Raw genomic sequence first — 18,442 nt, forward strand, 5'->3', positions numbered from 1 at the left:
CAGTACTAATCAAAATTCCAACAATGTACTTTGAAGATTTGGAAAAGCTAACTACCAAATTCATCTGGAAGAGAAAGAAACCCCGAATAGCTAAAGGCATCCTAAAAAAGAAGAATGAAGTGGGAGGATTAACACTCCTTGACTTTAAAATCTATTATAAAGCCACAGTGGTCAAAACAGCATGGTACTAGCACAAAGACAGAAGCACTGACCAAATGGGATCGAATCAAGAGAGCAGAAATAGACCACCAAATTTATGGACAACTGATTTTTGCAAGGCCCCCAAATCCCCTGAATGGGACAAAATAGTCTTTTCAATAACTGGGCATGGAAGAACTGGGTATCAATAGCAAAAAGAATGAAAGAGGACCCCTGTCTTACACACTACACAAAAATTAACTCAAAGTGGATCAAACACCTAACTATAAGAACTAGCACCATAAAGCTTCTAGAAGAAAATGCAGGGAAACATCTTCAAGACCTAGTAATAGGAGGTAGCTTCCTAAACTTTACACTCAAAGCACAAGCAACAAATGAAAAAATAGATAAATGGGAATTCCTTAAAATCAAATGCTTCTGTACCTCAAAAGACTTTGTCAAAAAGGTGAAGAGGCAGCCAAGTCAATGGGAGAAAATATTTAGAAATCACATCAGAAAACATTTTATGTCCTGTATATAAAAGGAAATCATACAACTCAACAACAAAAGAAAAAACAATCTAATTATAAAACGGGCTAAAGATATGAACAGGTATTTTTCTGAAGAGCAAATACAGATAGCTCAGACCACATGAAAGGATGCTCATTTTCAGTGGCTATAAAGGAAATGCAGATCAAGACTACAATGAGATACTACCTCACACCTATAAGAATAGCTGTTATTAAACAAACAGAAAATTATAAATGTTAAAGAAATGTGGAGAAACTGGGACACTTCTGCACTGCTGGTGGGAATGTATAATGGTGCAGCCACTACAGAAGACTGTCTGGTGGTTCTTTTGGAAACTAAGCATTAATTTGCCCTATGACTCTGCAATAGTACTACTTGGTATATACCCAGAAGAGCTGAAAATAGCGACACAAACAGACATTTGAACACCAATGCTCATAGCAGCATTATTCACAATCGCCAAAAGATGGAAACAAACCAAATTCCCATCAACAGATGAGTGGATCACAAAATGCGGTATACACATACGATGGAATATTATGCAGCAGTAGGACAAAATGACATCCTGAAGCACATGACAAGATGGATGATCCTTGAGGACATAATGCTGAGTGAAGTTAGCCAGACACAAAAGGATAGATACTGTATGAGTCCACTTTTATGACCAGCAGAAAGGTATAATCAGAGGCTTATAATATAGAAAATAGGGAACTTACAGATACATAGAAGCTATAGATGGGTGAACCGTTACCTAAGGAGTTTAAACTCCAATGTAAGGGAAAAGATAGGAGTGAAGGTGATTCTCTAGTGGGTCTATAAGTAATATTATCATATTGAAGATGAACAAGATTGAAAGGGTTTGTATAGACCTACATGTCCCACTGACTCACACTAGGAATATGAATGAGGTCTTGTTAAGAATTACTTCAAAGATATGATTCTTGTATAAACAGTGTTTACGTACAGGGTACAGGGGGAAAACTGCTATTGCATGCTATGAGCTATGTTCAAAAGGAAACCATGAGCACTACCACAGCAACAGCAGAGGTAAAGAATGGGGGAAGGGACAAGAGTTAAGAGTAGGTTTAGATTTCCTATTTGGTGAGGGTGTGTTTATTGGTTTTCTGTCTCTTGGTAACAATGAAATTATCTAAAATTGATGGACTGGACTTTGGGCCCTCTACACAATGTCCAATGAATGCAGGTGGCTGAAGGATGCACTGATGGAGATGCAGATTGGTGAACGATGGTGTACACTTATGAACAAAGGTTGTGCTGCTACAAAAAGGAACAATGTTATGAGGCATGCAACGATGTGAATGAACACGTGGAACATTTGGTGAGACAAAAAAAGCCAGAAACAAAAAACAGCAGTGGTATGGTCACCTTTAGAAAATGCTTATAAGAAAACAGGAGCCTAAATTGTAAACTTTTAGAGTAGACACATTAAGTCCAGGCATTGATTATTATTTCTGGATTCTGAGAGGCTCTTTTATACATATAACCTGATATTTAGAGATAAGAATGAAGCCAAACAGGTTGGGGTTAAAGTAATTCATAACACAGGGGTAAGGAAGACAGTGCCTATATTTTAGAACCACACAAACTCTTTGAGACCAATGGAAGAAAGGTTTATTTGACCTGGAACTGAAATTTTCTGTAGTGCATATTCTAATTCAACCTATCTGTACAGTTCATTGGAACAAGTGAAACACAGGAAGCACAGAATAAGAAAAAGGTCCTTTAATCCTGTATAGATTATTGTAATGCCTGAAGACATCCTAGAGTATATTAAGCAAATAATCAAAAAGTATTGGCAAAGTCCCCTAAGGGAAAGGAGAAACAATCTGGAACTATTAAACCTTACCATGAGGGAATCCCCTGATACTGTGTCAAACTTTAGGGACACTCAAATCAATAGGTCATGCCCTTGATCACAAGGCTTACTCTTGTGAAGCTTATGTAGGTAGTGGAGAAGCTTAGACTACCTATAGGATGCCTAAGAGTTACTTCTGGAGGACCTCTGTTGCTGCTCAGATGTGGCCTCAGTCTCTCTAAGCCCAGCTCTGCAAGTGAAATCATTGCCCTCCCCCCTACATGGGACATGGCATCCAGGGTTGAAAGTCTCCCTGGTGACATGGGACATGACTCCCAGGGATGAATCCAGACCTGGCACCATGGGATCAACAATTCCATCCTGACCAAAACAGGGAAAAGAAGTGTAGTTAATAAAGTATCAGTGGCAGAAAGAGTTCAAATAGAGTCGAGAGACTACTCTGGAGGTTGCTCTTATGCAAGCTTCAGGTAGACCTTGCTACCTACCTATTATAACCTGCCAACCCCCAACCAGGACCATTCCAGCCAATCCTAAAGAACATCTAGGGCAATATATAAGATTCCACAAGGGTTCCAGGCACTAGAGTAACCTGCCAGAAACCTATAACTTCCAGGTCGGTCCCTGGTCCAGATAAGTTCTGAAACCCAGCCCAGTCTCTCCAGAACATCAGACAGTTCCATCTCCCTACCCCATATTAGTGACAGACCCTTCCAATATCTAGAATTATCATAGCCCAAAAAACCCCAAAGAGAGGTATGGAAAGATGAAAGATGATGGTGGAATACATAGATGATTAGGACTTAACAAATGAATATGGATGCTGAATCATTAAAATTGATCTCTTTTAGTCTCCAGTATTTTAGAGCGGCTAGAAGTCAACACCTAAAATTATGAAACTGCAACCCATGTCAAAGTCTGAAATATATGTGGTGCTGTGCTTTGAAATTTATAGCTTTTTTGTATATATGTTATTGTTCACAAAAAAAGAAGGAACAAAAAGTCGATTGTAATGATAAAGAAGATATAGCCCTCTAGCCTCCTATATTCTGGAGCAGCTAGAAGGAAAAATATGAGCAGATCGTATGATAGCCCATGACAAACTCTTGGATCTGTCCTATAACCACACATGTTGAAGAATGCTTGAAAACGATTGCTTTCTTATTTCTTTGCTTTGTATTTATGTTATACTATATAATAAAGTTTAAAAAATTAAAAATTAAAAAAATAAAACTGAAAAAAGGCAATAGAGTTTCATTTAATTGACTTGACTTTTTAGATGTAAACTGCTAATCATCTACTGTTTACTAGAGTTCAAGATAAGGAAAGAAGGGGAAGAATGTAAAAAGGGGGTACCTCTGAAATACAGTGCTGGAATTTTCATTACCACCAAATTTGACTGAAAACAGGGAAAACCTTTCTAAGCATCATGAGACAGGATGTTCTATTCTGCCCAGAAAATTACATGAGAAAATCTATTACATGAAAGTATAGAATTCAATGGAATGAAGGTTTTGGCAACTGTTCTTTGGCTATTAAATCCAGTTGTTATAATAACAAAACTATTGAGAAATGAAATAAAAGCTAAGTCAACTAATCATGAGAGAGGATCAAATAAGCATCATTAGGGTACACAGGTGGTTCAGTGGTAGAATGCCAGGCTTCCACGTGGGAAACACAGGTTCGATTCCCAGACCATGCACCCCCGCAAACAAAAAGAATCATTAACTTTCTTATTTTATACTAGAAATCTTTGAGAATCTTATAAATAAAAAATCCATATGAAACTTTTATACTATTTATCACAAAATAATAAAGAGAAATCAGTAGTTCTGTTTTAAAGTCTTTCAGATTTAAAATATTATCAAGATGTATATAAGTTAATTCTTTTAAAAATTAGGACCTATCTTAAAATTACAATCATATAGGAACAGATAACAATAATCCAAGGTCCAATAAAACACATTCTTATCAAGCATTTTTGAGAGTTCACTGTGAGCGAGACAGTGAAGAATTTCATAAAGAAAGCACTTTAGATGTACAAAAGGCTTAAAAATTTTTTTTCAAAGTGCCACAAACTATTTTGGTTGACATAACTCTAAAAAGTGCCACTACTACCAATATGCTTAAAATATTGAAAGCATAAGGAATATAATTCAAAATAGAAAGCATAAAGAAAATTTTTGCTTAACATAGCATAGACAACATTCTCTACTTTCCTCTTTTAAGGAAAACAAAATTCCCTTCCTTTGGCTTATGTGCCAAGTCGGGCATTCAATTTATTTTGCAGACTGAACAGGTGGCCAAAATTTCCCATAATATGTTCTTCAGAATACTAGATCCAAATAAATGTTCTAAAAAGGGTACAGGGAAACTTCCAAAAGTAGATTTAAGAAACACTGCATAAGAAACTCTTTTTAAAATATTTGACATACACATTTGGTGTTTTTGGCAAATTTTTGAAAAAAGCCCTAAGAAATTATAAGCGCCTTCTATTCAAATAACACCTATTAGTTTTTCAGGACCAATGTTCCCCCAGAACATGTCTTGGAAATTTTTGTTTTTTTAATCATGTATTAACTTGGAGTCTCTGATAACTTTTCCATTTGTGACAATCAAATAAGGCCTACCTGCCAGCATGAAGAGTTCTGGCCCATTGTGAATGTTATACCTCCAGTGTTAAGAAAATTAAAGTTTTGCATAAAACTTTCCTTACATTCATAATATGGTACAGAGTGATCTACATCCTTCTCTAAGCTCAAGGAATAAGCAAACAGGCACAGGCTCTCTCTAGTAAAACTGGCAACCACAAATGCCTTCTAGGCACGTATTACACATACTAAATACCTAAGAAATCAAGTCTCCAGGAAAGGAGGAGATACACAATGCCTGAAAGGTAGATGATGTATGTATACTTCTTTTTTAGATGTAGGGACACATTTCACAAAGATTTACTGTTATCTAATCCCTCATTTCATATATAAGGAGACTGACGCCCAGAGACAGAGCCAGAATTCAAGATTAAGTCTTCATCCAAATGGAGAGATGTTTATTTGGCACAAAATTTATATTTTGGTGGCACATTATCTCCTTTAACTTGTACGGTCAGTTTATTTGACACCATGAATCTGGTTAGAGCATGACAACTTGTTAGTTTATACTGGTTCGTGCAATGCCCTGATATATCCCAGAGCAATCTGGGCAGAGAATAAAAAAGCATTTGCAAAGTTCCCTTGGGGAACTGGGGAGAAAGGAGGAAAAATTCAATCTCCCCATCTGGGGAATTCCTGTTATTCCAGCAAGCAGTGGGGCAAACAATTCAATGGGCTGAACCCTCTATCTTGGGGCACACCCCTATGAAATTTATTCCAGCAAAGGAGAAGCTAAGCCTACTTATAAATATGCCTAAGAGTCATCCCCAGAGAACTCCTTCTGTTGCTCAGATGTGGCCTCTCTCTCTAAGCCAACTCAGCAGGTGAGTTGGACATGACCCCCAGGGGTGTAAATCTCCCTGGTAATGTGGGACAGAACTTCCAGGATGAGTTCTCATCAAGGGACGGAGAAAGCATTGACTAAAATGGGGAAGAGAGAAATGAGACAAAATAAAAAGTCAGTGGCTGAGAGATTTCAGAGTCGAGAGGTTATCCTGGAGGTTATTCTTATGCATTATATAGATATTCCTTTTTAGTTTGTAGTATATTGGAGTGGCTATAGGGAAGTAACTGAAACTGTTGAGCTGCGTTCCAGCAGCCTTGATTCTTGAAGATGACTGTATAAAGATATTACTTTACAATATGACTATGGGATTATGAAAACCTTGTGTCTGTTGCTCCTTTTATCCAGGCCACGAACAGATAAGTAAAAAAATATGGATTAAAAAATAAATCAATAATGGGGGGGACAAAGGGTAAAATAAATTGGGTAGATTGAAATACTAGTGATCAATGAGAAGGAGGGGTAAGGTGTATGGTATGTAGGAGTTTTTTCTTTTTTCTTTTTCTGGAGTGATGCAAATGTTCTAAAAAATGATCATGATGATAAATACACAAGTATGTGATGATATTGTGAGCCACTGATTGTATACCATGTATGAAATGTATGTGTGTGAAGATTTACAATAAAAATATTTTTTAAAGTTTCTTCAGCACAGAACTCAACTGTCACAGGTCTTTTAGGTCCTTCTGGATGTTCCAGAGGGGATCAGCATTCTTCACTAGTTGAGCAATGTGCCGCGGTTTGAATCTCATGTGTACCCCAGAAAAGCCATGTCCTTTAATCTCACTCAATATTGTTGGGTGGGAGCTTTTTGATTGTTTCCATGGAGATGTGACCCACTATGGGTGGTAATTTTTGATTAGATGGTTTTCATGGAGATATGTCCCCACCCATTCAAGGTGGGGAGTGCTTACTGCAGTCCTTTAAGAGGGAGCCATTTTGGAAAAAGCTTTACAGCCCACGTAGCCAGACACCTTTGGAGATGAAGAAGGAAAATGCTCAGAGGGGAGCTTCATGAAACAAGAAGCCAGGAGAGAAACCTAGCCATATGCCCTTCCTGCTCAGACAGAAACCCTGAACTTCATCAGCCTTTCTTGAATGAAGGTAACCTCCCCTTGGTACCTTAATTTGGACATTTTCATAGCCTTGCCTTATTTGGGCATTGTCACAGCCTTAGAACTGTAAACTTGCAACTTAAAAAATTACCCCTTTTAAAAGCTGTTCTATTTCTGTTTCACATTCTGGCCACTTGCAATCGAAAACAAGCAACTTCATCAACATTCGGCTTCTGGTTGATAACATGGGTTAATCCCCGAGCATTCAGGATACTTGGAAGGCTTAAGAAGACTTTGTTCTCAAAGCCATACAATCCCCCTCACCATTGTTGAGAATGGATGAATCCTGGACAGATTCTTGAACATGGATTCAATCAGATCAGCAAATAGATCTGATTGAAATAGAAAAGCAAATACATTAGATAAAGCAGTCCCAAATATTTAACAAATATAAATATACTAAATTCTATAGGAAGTATGGCTAACCCAAATCATTGGGTGTTTTTCTTCCTAAACTCCTACAAATAAGAATCAAATGAACTTTCGTGCATCAAAGAACTTTGTCAGGAAAGTTAAAAGGCAGCCTACAATAAGGAGACAATACTTGGAAACCACATATCAGCTAATTGGTAACCAGAATATATAAAGAGATTCTTCAACTCAACAACAAAAAGACAAACAAACCAATTAAAAAATGAGCAAACAATACAAACAGACAGTTCTCAGAAGAGGAAATACAAATGGCTAAAAGGCACATGAAAAGATGCTCAACTGCACTGGCTATTAAGGAAATGCAAATCAAAACCACAATGAGATATCATCTCATATCAGCTAGAATGGACATTATAAAAAAAACCAACAACAGAAAACAACAAGTGCTGGAGTGAATGTGGAGAAAGGCACACTTATCCACTGTTGGTGGGAATGTAAAACGGTACAACCACTCTGGAAGGAAGTTTGGTGGTTCCTCAGGAAGCTAAATATAGAACTGCTATATGATCCAGCAATCCCATTATTAGGAATATATTCAGAGGAACTGAAGGCAAGGACACAACTGGACATTTGCACACCGATGTTTATAACAGCATTTTTTACGATTGTCAAGTGATGAAAACAGCCCAAATGCCCATCAACAGACAAGTAGCTAAACAAGCTCTGGCATATACAGACGATGGAATATTATACAGCTGTGAGACAGAGTAAAGTCATGAAGCATGTAAAATGTGGATGAACCTTGAGAACTATGTTGAGTGAAATTAGTAGAAACAAAAGGACAAATAAAATACTGTATGGTCTCACTAATATGAACATATGAACATTAATGAGTGAACTTGGAGAACTGAAATTTTCAAGAACACGGGTTATCAGGAGATAGAAACAGGATGGAGACTGGGCATTTGGTGTTGAAGGAAAACAGACTGTGCAACAGGACTGACTGTAAAAATTCAGAAATGGATGGCATAATACTGTCTGATGGTAGCACAACAACATAAGTACTGGATGAAGCTGAATATCAGTATGGTTGAGGGAGGAGGGCTGGGGGCACGTATGAAACCAGAAGGAAAGACAGATGCTCCTTTTATTGAGGGTATGGACAGATGAATAAAAAAAAAAGGATAAAAACATAAATAAATAATAGATGGGATAAAGGGTAAAAAATGGGGTAGTTTGAAATACTAGTGGTCAATGACAGGGAGGGATAAGGGGCATGGGATGCATGCGTTTTTCTTTTTATCTATTTTATCCTTTTTCTGGAGTGATACAAAGGTCCTAAAAATGATCATGGTGTTGAATGCATAATTATGTGATGATATTGTGAACCAATGATTGTATACCACGTAGGACTGTATGTGTATGAAGATTTCTCAATAAAAACATTTAAAAAAAAGAATCAAATGAACATAGGTTTAAGGACTAATATAAATTTGTTTAGACATAAACCTGTACAAAAAGTCACTCCTAACCCTAACAACTTGTGGAAAAAAAAAAAATACATTAACGAAAGAAAATTCATTTACCATAGTTTGCACATTTTCTTAAGAGATGAGTTTTTTATTTTAATACAATTTTATTGATATATATTATATATTCAAATACCATGTAATCATCCAAAGTGTACAAGCGATGGTTCATGGTATCATCATACCTGTGATGATGATGTGCATTCATCATCACAATCAACTTTTTTTTTCATTTTTCAAAAAATAACATACATACAAAAAAAAAGCAATACATTTCAAAGCATATAGCAACAATCAGTTGTAGAACAGTTTTCAAAGTTTGGTATGGGTTCCAATTCCACGATTTTAGGTGTTTACTACTAGCTGCTCCAAGACACTGGAGACTAAAACAAATATCAATATAATGATTCAGCAATCATACTCATTTGTTAAATCCCACCTTGTCTGTATAACTCCACCATCTCCTTTGATCTTTTTCAAATGGGCTGTGGGCTATGCCCACTCTAACTTTTCCATGTTGAAAGGGGCTATCAACAATATGGGTTAGGGGATGGAACTAGGTGATGTTCTGGAGAGGCTGGCCCCTCTGCATTTCAGGACTTATCTGGCCTAGCAATCCATCTGAAGGTTGTAGATTTCTCGAAAGTAATCCTAGTGCATGGAACCTTTGTAGAATCTCATATAAAGCCCTAGGTGTTCCTTAGGGCTGGCAGGAATGGTTTGGGTTGTGGTCTGGCAGACTATGAGAGTTAGCAATGTCTAGCTGAAGCTTGCCTCCAGAATAGCCTCTCGATTCTATTTGAACTCTCAGCCACTGATAACCTATTTGTTATACTCAAGAGATGAATTTTTATCACATGAATATGTAAGGAGAGGAATAACACATTAATTTTTTTCTTTATCTACAAGATTAAAAATTGACTAACACTAGATACTCTGAGCCAGGAAAAAATGGAAGTCGTTTCCTTCCACTTCTTAAAGGATCTCAAAGCTTCAAAGTATCCCATTTTTCATAATCCCTAATAGTACAGGAGTCAACTTGACACATAAAGATTTTATTCAAGGAAAAAGAGTTTCATTGAACATTTTGCACCCTTATGCACTTATTTTGCTGACAGATACTTATGCCATGTTTTTTACTTGAACTAGGTTTTTTCAATGGTGGGTCTTTGGGGTGGGTTGGTTTGTTTTTACTGAGAAAAAACAGAGAAGGAGTTAAGCAAATTCAGAGTTAAGTAAGTACTGAGGTAGGATGCAATTATTCATCATCCCTCTATGTCCCCAAGTGATTCTAGACAAACTCCAGTCTCTGGGTACCCAACCCAAGTGGGGATGGCCTCCCCCAAAGCTAACAAAGGGGGAACGGCTTGTTCTAGACTATAATGATTAAAGAAACGCATTAAGTTAGAAAACACATGGTGTCTCTAAATGATAAAAAACTGATGAAAATTCAATTTGGGCAAAACAAAATGGGGTTATTCTTTTTACTTAAAAATACAATAGCTTGTTGTTGTTTGCTCTTTTGCTCAATGGACTCAAAAGACGGGACACTTTTCATTTGTAATCTGATACACCTAGAGATGATTTTATGGTACCTTTTGTTCTTCTGTGAATTCAGAATTATTATGTTGAGCTTGGGCCTCTTTTTGTAGATGTCTTGCTAATCTGTAAAAAGAAAAGTATGTTCTTTAAAATTTAAGGAAAGCAAACTATTTCAAATGCAACAAGGTAAAACAATTTAAATCTTTTTAAAAAGACAGTGAAGTATACAATGCTTTGTTCTGTTTTCAAAGTATAAATCTACATTATCTTTAGAATCAAATTCTTTATATAATGACAAAAATAAAATAGAATACTTTTCATACAATTTCACTGGGACAAACTCCAGCTCCAGGCAATAAAAACAGAATCTTAGAGCTGGAAGGAATCTCAAAGGAATCTAACCCAAAAATCTTTAGAATGCATGAATTTCTTCTACCACAAGCCACTAAGTAGTTGCCCAGATACTGTTTCAACACTTCTAGTGAGTACCAATACTAGTACCAACCAGAGACAATTTATCAGTCAATCATTAATTTGCTAATGGGATTAGTCCAAATCCAAATTATATTTCTGAAAACATTCTTCATTGGAAATAAAGAAAACCTTCTCCTAGACATGGAATTCAGTTTGCCCAACTACAATCCTGATTAAAAGTAGCACCAAGACCTTGAGTGTGTTTGGAAGGACGAATCAATGTCACTAGCTCAAGTTCAACAAGGAGGATTCAAAACTATTTCTGAGGCAGCAAAAGCCAAAGGATTGACTCTTATAATTCAACAACTGAAATACAGACATACCAGGTAAAAAACAAACAAAGAATATAAACAGATATCCTCTCCAAAAAAGATATTAAAATGGCCAATAAACACATGAAAAGATGTTCAATATCACTAGCCATTAGGGAAATGCAAATCAAAACCATAGTGTAATACTACTTCACACCCACTATGATGCCTATATTCAAAAAATGGAAAAAAAAAAAAAAAGGAAAATAACAAGTGCTGGCATGGATGTGGAAAGACCGAAACACTCATATACTGTTGGGAGGAATGTAAAATGGTACAGCCACTGTGTAAAACAGTTCTGCAGTTCTACAAAATGTTAAACATAAAGTTACTGAATGATGCAGCAATTCCACTACAAGCTATGTACCCTGGGTGTACTGAAAACATGTTCACACAAAAACTTATACATGAATATTCATAGCAGAATTATTCACAATAGACAAAAACTGGAAAGAGCACATATAGGCATCATATGATGAATAAACAAAATGCGGCATATTCACCCAGTAGAATATTATTCAGGCATAAAAAGGAGTGAGGTACTGATAATGCCAGCTCGGCTGAACTGTGAAAATATTATGTGAAGTGAAAGAAGTCAGACCTAATGGCCACATATTGTATGATTCCTTTTATATGATATATTCAGAACAGGCAAATCTAAAGAGGCAGAAAGCAAGTTAGTCATTCCCACGGTGTAGGGGAGGGGGAAACTGGGAATGACTGGTAGCTGGTACAGGGTTTATTTTGGAAGTGATGGAAACATTGTAAAATTAATTAAGTGGTGATGGTTGTACAACATTGTGCAATTACTAAAAACCACTGACTTGTTTACTTTAAACTGCGGAATTTCATGTTACATGAAATGTATCTCAAAAAACTTTTTATGGGGGGGAGAGGAACCAAAAGATTCAAAAGATACATTCATGAAACATTTCATAACTGACAAAAAACATGATTCCCAAAGATAATATACTATTCTGGATGTGTAATAGCACTAAGGATACAAAGGGTAGCATGTTCCACCAAGTTATTTGTAGAAGACAGTTCACCAAGTTTCCACATAAGGTCCCAGATGGGAATTATATTATACGCAGTCATGTCTTTAAAGACCAGGCATGATGTTCATTACACCCCACACCCACTACTCAATCTATGAAAGTTTTGCATCCTCCTCATCATAAAGCAAGAAACTCCCCCCCACAAAAAAAACCACATATGCACATCCAAAATAATCCATAAAATTTGCTAGGATAGATCTACCGCATGACTTAATCAAATCATACCATCCATTTATTTCCTTTCCCCCAGAGCTGGAAACTCCATAATTTCTTTTCTAAAATATCATTCATACATCCAACTTTTGTGGATTCTATATAGGAGAAGATACAAATAGAAAGATAAAGCCATTGTCTTGGTTCTCTTCTAAATCTTACTGGCCTACCGCCTATGGAGCATTCTTTAGTATCATAGCCTGCATATCAACTATATATCCCTGAACTCAGAGAAGTTAGACTGTGCCATGAATTCCTTTATTTGAATAATTCTATACATCATTTGCTAAGTGACTACTAACCTAGCAGGGTCACTTTCATAAGAATATAGCTCTAAACTCTTGCTCAATATTAATAGTCAATAGCAAGAAAGCAAACTTCAACCAGAGAAACCTATTTTTAAAATTCGACCAACAGAGGGCGGGCCAAGGTGGGTCAGCAGGCAAGAATGCTTGCCTGCGATGCCAGAGGACCCGGGTTCGATTCCCTGTGCCTGCCCATGTAAAAAAAAAAAAGGTTACACCAACAGATTGGATGGAAATATTTGCAAATCATTTATCTGATAAAGGACTTGTTTCCAGAATATATAAAAGAACTCTTACAACTCAATAGATATGAAACAATAAGCTAAAAACTAATAGGCAAACCATTTGACAGCACTTTACCAGACAGATCTATAGATGGCAAATATGCATATAAGAAGATGTTCTTCATCATTAAGGCAAATGCAAATTAAAACAATGAGATAACACTATGTAACCATTAGAATGCTATAATCAAAGACAGGCAAAAACAAATCCTCACAGGCTGGTGAGGATTTGAAAAAACAGGAAATCTTATACACTGCTTGTGGAAATCTAAAATGGTACCAGCTACTTTGAAAAACACTGACAGTTTCCTAAAAAGGTCGCACAAATTTACCGTATGACCCACTCCTAAGTATCTGCCCAAAATAAATGAAAATATATATCCTCATTTACATGAACTTACATGAACGGTCATAGGCAACATTACTGAAAATAACCAAAAAGTACAAACTCAAATGCAACAAACTAGTGAAGAAATATACAAAATGTAGTATATACATACAATGTAACACTGTTCAGTAAGAAAAGGAACAAAGTACTGATACATGCTATGACAGGGATGAACTTCAAAAAGATTAAGCCAAATTGAAGGCAGCCACAAAAGATCACATATTTTATGATTCCATTTACATGAAATGCTCAGAAAAGACGCATCTATAAAAAAAAGTATGGGACTAGTAGTGGAAATATAGAGGAATTGCAAATGGGCACAAGGGATCTTTGGGATAATGGAAATGTTCCAAAATTTGGTGGTGGTGATGTGGTTTCAACTTGGTAAATTTACTAAAAAATCATTTAATTGTACATGTAAAATGGGTGAATTTACTGCATGTAAATTATACCTCAATAAAGTTGTTAGAAAAAATAAAGAAACTTTTAAAAACCTAGGCAATGGATACACACCCTAGAATGTATTAAGCACATAATCAAAACGTACAGGCAAAGTCTCTTGAGGGATGGGAGAAAAAATATGGAACTGTTAAACTTTACCACCGGGGAAACCCCTGATACCGTGTCAAACGTTAGAGACACCCAAATCAACAGGCCAAGCCCTTGATCTTGAGGTTTACTCTTGTGAAGCTTCTGTATGTAGCAGAGAAGCTTAGCCTACCTCTAGCTATGCCAAAGAGTTACTTCTGGAGGACCTCTGTGGTTGCTCAGATGTGGACTCTCTCTCTCTAGGCCCAACTCTGCAAGTGAAATTATTGCCCTCACTGCTACATGGGATGTTGACATCCCTGCTACATGCAAGGAAAGTCTCCCTGGCAGCATGGCAGACGACTTCCAGTTTTTAGTCTGGCCCTGACACTATGGGATCAACAATGTCATTCTCACCTAAAGGGGGAAAAGAAGTGTAACTAATAAAGTTATCAGTGGCTGAGAGAGCACTAATAGAGTCGAGAGGCTACTCCAAAGGACACTATTTGCCAAGTGTCTGTTAGACATTGCTTTCTATCATAACTTGCCAAAACCATTCCAGCCAATCCTAAAGAATACCTAGGGCAATATGTAAGAGTCTACAAAGGTTCCATGCACTAGGGTAACTCCAGAAACCTACAACTTCCAGATGGGTCCCTGGACCAGGTAAGTCTTGGGACCTAGAGGGCCCAGCCTCTCCAGAGCATCAGCTAGTTCCATCTCCCGACCCCTTATTATTGACAGACCCTTCCAACATGAAAAAGTTAGAACAGCCATAGTCCAAATACCCATAAAGAGTAGGACGGAAAGATCAAATGTGATGGTGACTATACAGAGAAGGTAGGGTTTAACAAATGAATACGATTGCTGAATCATTATACTGATATCTCTTTTAGTCTCCAGTATCTTAGAGCAACTAGAAGTAAAAACTTAAAATTGTGGAACTGTAACCCATAACCAAATTTTGAAATCTGTTCTACAACTAATTGTTGTGCTGTGAGATGAAATTTTTTGCTTCTTTTGTATATATGTTATTTTTCACAAAAGAAGAAAAAAAATCGATTGTGATGATAAAGAAAAATATTTATGCCTTCTAGCCTCCTATGTTCTGGAGCAGCTAGAAGGAAAACTCTGAGATGATTGTATGATAGTTCATGACAAATGCTGGGATCTGTCCTGTAACTAATTGTTGAAGAGTGCTTTGAAAACTTGCTTGTTTTCTTTCTTAGCTTTGTATATATATATTACATTATACAACAAAAAATTTTAAAAAAAATTAATTTTCAAGTCCACAAAATACTTCTCCATTCTAAGACAAAGAGAGACATGATTTTGTCCACTTAGGAAAACTGCTTATGCTTTGTGTATCAGATGAGTAGGTGGCATTTCTATTAGTAAAGGTGAGAAGCCTGTCAAATAGACTTCTTTAAAGACTCATCATGAATGGCAAATCTTGCAAGGGGGCCTACAGATAGGACACGACTCTTCTCAAGGTGCAATTTTCAACAGACTCTAAACACATAAACTATTGGCTGGCTGAACCCCCACAGCATTCCATGACACAGAATAGGCTTCTCAAACTATCTGTAGTGAAGCACAAGTTTTTTTTAACCCCAACCTGTCCCAGACTGATACTTTTAAAAATTCTACTGAGATATTGTGAAAAATATAACAAACAAGCAAAAAATATCATGAAGATTCATATTGTTGTTTCTAAATGCTTGCTCCCAATTTCTGAATTTATCAGTTGCAGACCATTAATAGTTTCCCTCAATTTTTGGCTCACACTTTGAGTTGTGCTAATATAAAGCACAGTAAAGATAACTAAAACAGGGATTATTCAGTCTTAAAACTCATCCACTCATTTAATAAATATTTAGTAAGCAGTCCTGTCCTAGATAAATACTTCAGGAGTGATCCTGTGAAACGTCTGATTTTCAGTACCATTTCTGCACGACTATGCCGTTACTTGAAGGGTCATGTTTCTGCAGGCAGCTTGCTAAATGGAGTTATCTTTAATTAACCATGTATGTTTTACTTCAGTGGCCCCCAACTGGCCTCCTTTATCCAAACAGACAATTCTCAACAAAAGGCCAATTTCCCTTCATTTCTGGATATATTAGATCATTTTAAACTCCTGACTTCATTTTATATGTAGTGTGTATAAGTTTACAAAATCTAAGACAATCATTACAAATTTCCATTCAAATTTGACATTGGCAGTTTTCATTAGTTTGCAGACTACTCCAAATCATGAAGTTCAAAGATTAGTACTGCAGTCCAACGACGGATTTGGTTCCTGTGTTTCTATTACCATCATTCAGACGTTTTTGAGAAATCCCAACTAAACAGCTTTCATGTTCAATTTTCCTTTGTAACGTCAATTGGATATCCTCATCTTCACTTTCCATGGCAAGGGCTACTGGACCGACAGGTGCTACACTCACGCACCACCCGCCCCCACAAGTGAGGCAGCTTTATATTTCAGGGCATGCAATTTTAGGTGACATACTGACGACTGATGATACACAGGTGCTCACTGTGTAACTGTCCAATTCACTTAAAGAACTACCCGATAAATGCATCTCAGAGAAAGCCCCTCAAGCCCTGTGCGGCAGAGAAGTCAGGATTTGGAGTTTAGAAACCCCAGATTTCAATGGTGCAGTTTTGTGACCCTAATCACCTGTTTAACTCCAGCTTCACTTTCCTCATTTTAAAATAGTAACATTCTCACCGGGTAGCTGCAAGGGCAAATAAAATCATGTGAAGGTGCAAAACAACTGTAGTTGTTACACACTGCAAAAAGGCTCAGAGCCTGGTTGTTTTCAGGGATATTTGAAATCACAGGCACTTCAAATTCAGTAGGATTGGGTAAAGAACGGTCACACATTTAAATTATCTTCAGGGTCAGATTAAAAAAAAAAATTGTGGGGACGGGATAAAAATTTAGAACGTCTAAGGACCAGTACTGTATTCTTTCTAGAAGACAAGAAAAAAAGGATTTTACTCACATGTTTTCATACTCCGTAAAACCTCAAAACAATAACTTGCTTTAACCCAAGAAGTAGTTCGCAAACAACAGCATTTTGGTAGGCCGTGTTTATTCTCAGTAAAATGCATAGGGGAAGAAAGATATTATATACACGCGTCTAGACTTCCAGCTTTAAAACCGAGATCGGACTCGGGCTGCCCGAAGGAGCCGGTCCTCACATGCACCCAGGTCCTCACATGCACCCAGAAGTACATGCTGCACGCAGGGCAGGCGCAAGCCCGAGGAGGAGTGGTGGCTGTGGTATGTGCCCTCCTGCTCACACCCTGCCCTCTCCAGCTCACATCCTGCTCTCCGGCTCACACTCTGCCCTCTGGCTCACACCCTGCCCTCTGGCTCACACCCTGCCCTCTCCTGCTCATACCCTGCCCTCCAGCTCACATCTAACCCTCTCCTGCTCACACCCGGCCCTCTCCGGCTCACACTCTGCCCTCTCCTGCTCACACCCGGCCCTCTCCAGCTCACACCCTGCCCTCCCGCTCACACCCTGCTCACACCCAGCTCTCCAGCTCACACCCTGCCCTCCCACTCACACCCTGCCCTCTCCTGCTCACACCCTGCCCTCGTGCTCACACCCTGCCCTCCGGCTCACACCCTGCTCTCTTCTGCTCACACCCTGCCCTCTCCTGATCACACCCTGCCTTCCGGCTCACACCCGACCCTCCCCTGCTCACACCCATCCCTCTCCGGCTCACACCCTGCCTACCCGGCTCACACCCTGCCCTCCCGCTCACACCCTGCCCTCTCCTGCTCACACCCTGACCTCTCCTGCTCACACCCATCCCTCTCTCGCTCACACCCTGCCCTCTCCTGCTCACACCTGCTCACACCCTGCCCTCCGGTTCACAGCCTGCCTTCCGGCTCACACCCTGCCTTCCGGCTCACACCCTGCCCTCTCCGGCTCACACCCGGCCCTCTCCGGCTCACACCCAGCCCTCTCCTGCTCACACCCTGCCCTCCGGCTCACACCCTGCGCGGGCTCCACCCAAAACCACTGGGCACAGCGGGTGGGGTGGGGGCCCACAGCCTTGTGTAGGGCTCTTCCCCAAAACGGCAGCGGAATCGGGTGGATCGTAAAAGCGGCTCACCGGGAGCGCGGCTGGAGGCGCGGCGCGAGAGGGCCCTCCTTTTGGCAGGAGACTCATCTTCGGCCTCGCCACTTCCTGGGGGCACCAATCCCCTCAACAACCTCGCGCACACTCGCGCGCACACACACGCACTGGTCCGCGAACGTGGACGAAGCACACAGCTACTCCGCACAGCCTGCGGGAAAGCG

General features: G+C 38.7%; 1 protein-coding gene across 4 annotated transcripts in view; it reads right to left on the minus strand.

The window, feature by feature from the left end:
• Positions 1 to 18,442, minus strand: part of AIDA (axin interactor, dorsalization associated) — a 74,567-nt gene that overhangs the window by 54,770 nt on the left and 1,355 nt on the right. For 3 of the 4 annotated variants that reach the window (XR_013174392.1, XM_077157931.1, XM_077157932.1), the window contains exon 2: positions 10,610 to 10,679. Coding sequence is in view for 3 of the 4 variants with exons in the window: in XM_077157931.1 (XP_077014046.1) it covers positions 10,610 to 10,679 (70 nt within the window). In the remaining variant the exon portion in view is untranslated. Of the gene's footprint in view, positions 1 to 5,133; positions 5,175 to 10,609; positions 10,680 to 18,254; positions 18,368 to 18,442 lie in introns of those variants that run through there. The other variant, XM_077157933.1, reaches the window with a different exon arrangement.

The sequence above is a fragment of the Tamandua tetradactyla genome, chromosome 4 (genome assembly GCF_023851605.1).
Source record: "Tamandua tetradactyla isolate mTamTet1 chromosome 4, mTamTet1.pri, whole genome shotgun sequence".
NCBI lineage: Eukaryota > Metazoa > Chordata > Mammalia > Pilosa > Myrmecophagidae > Tamandua > Tamandua tetradactyla.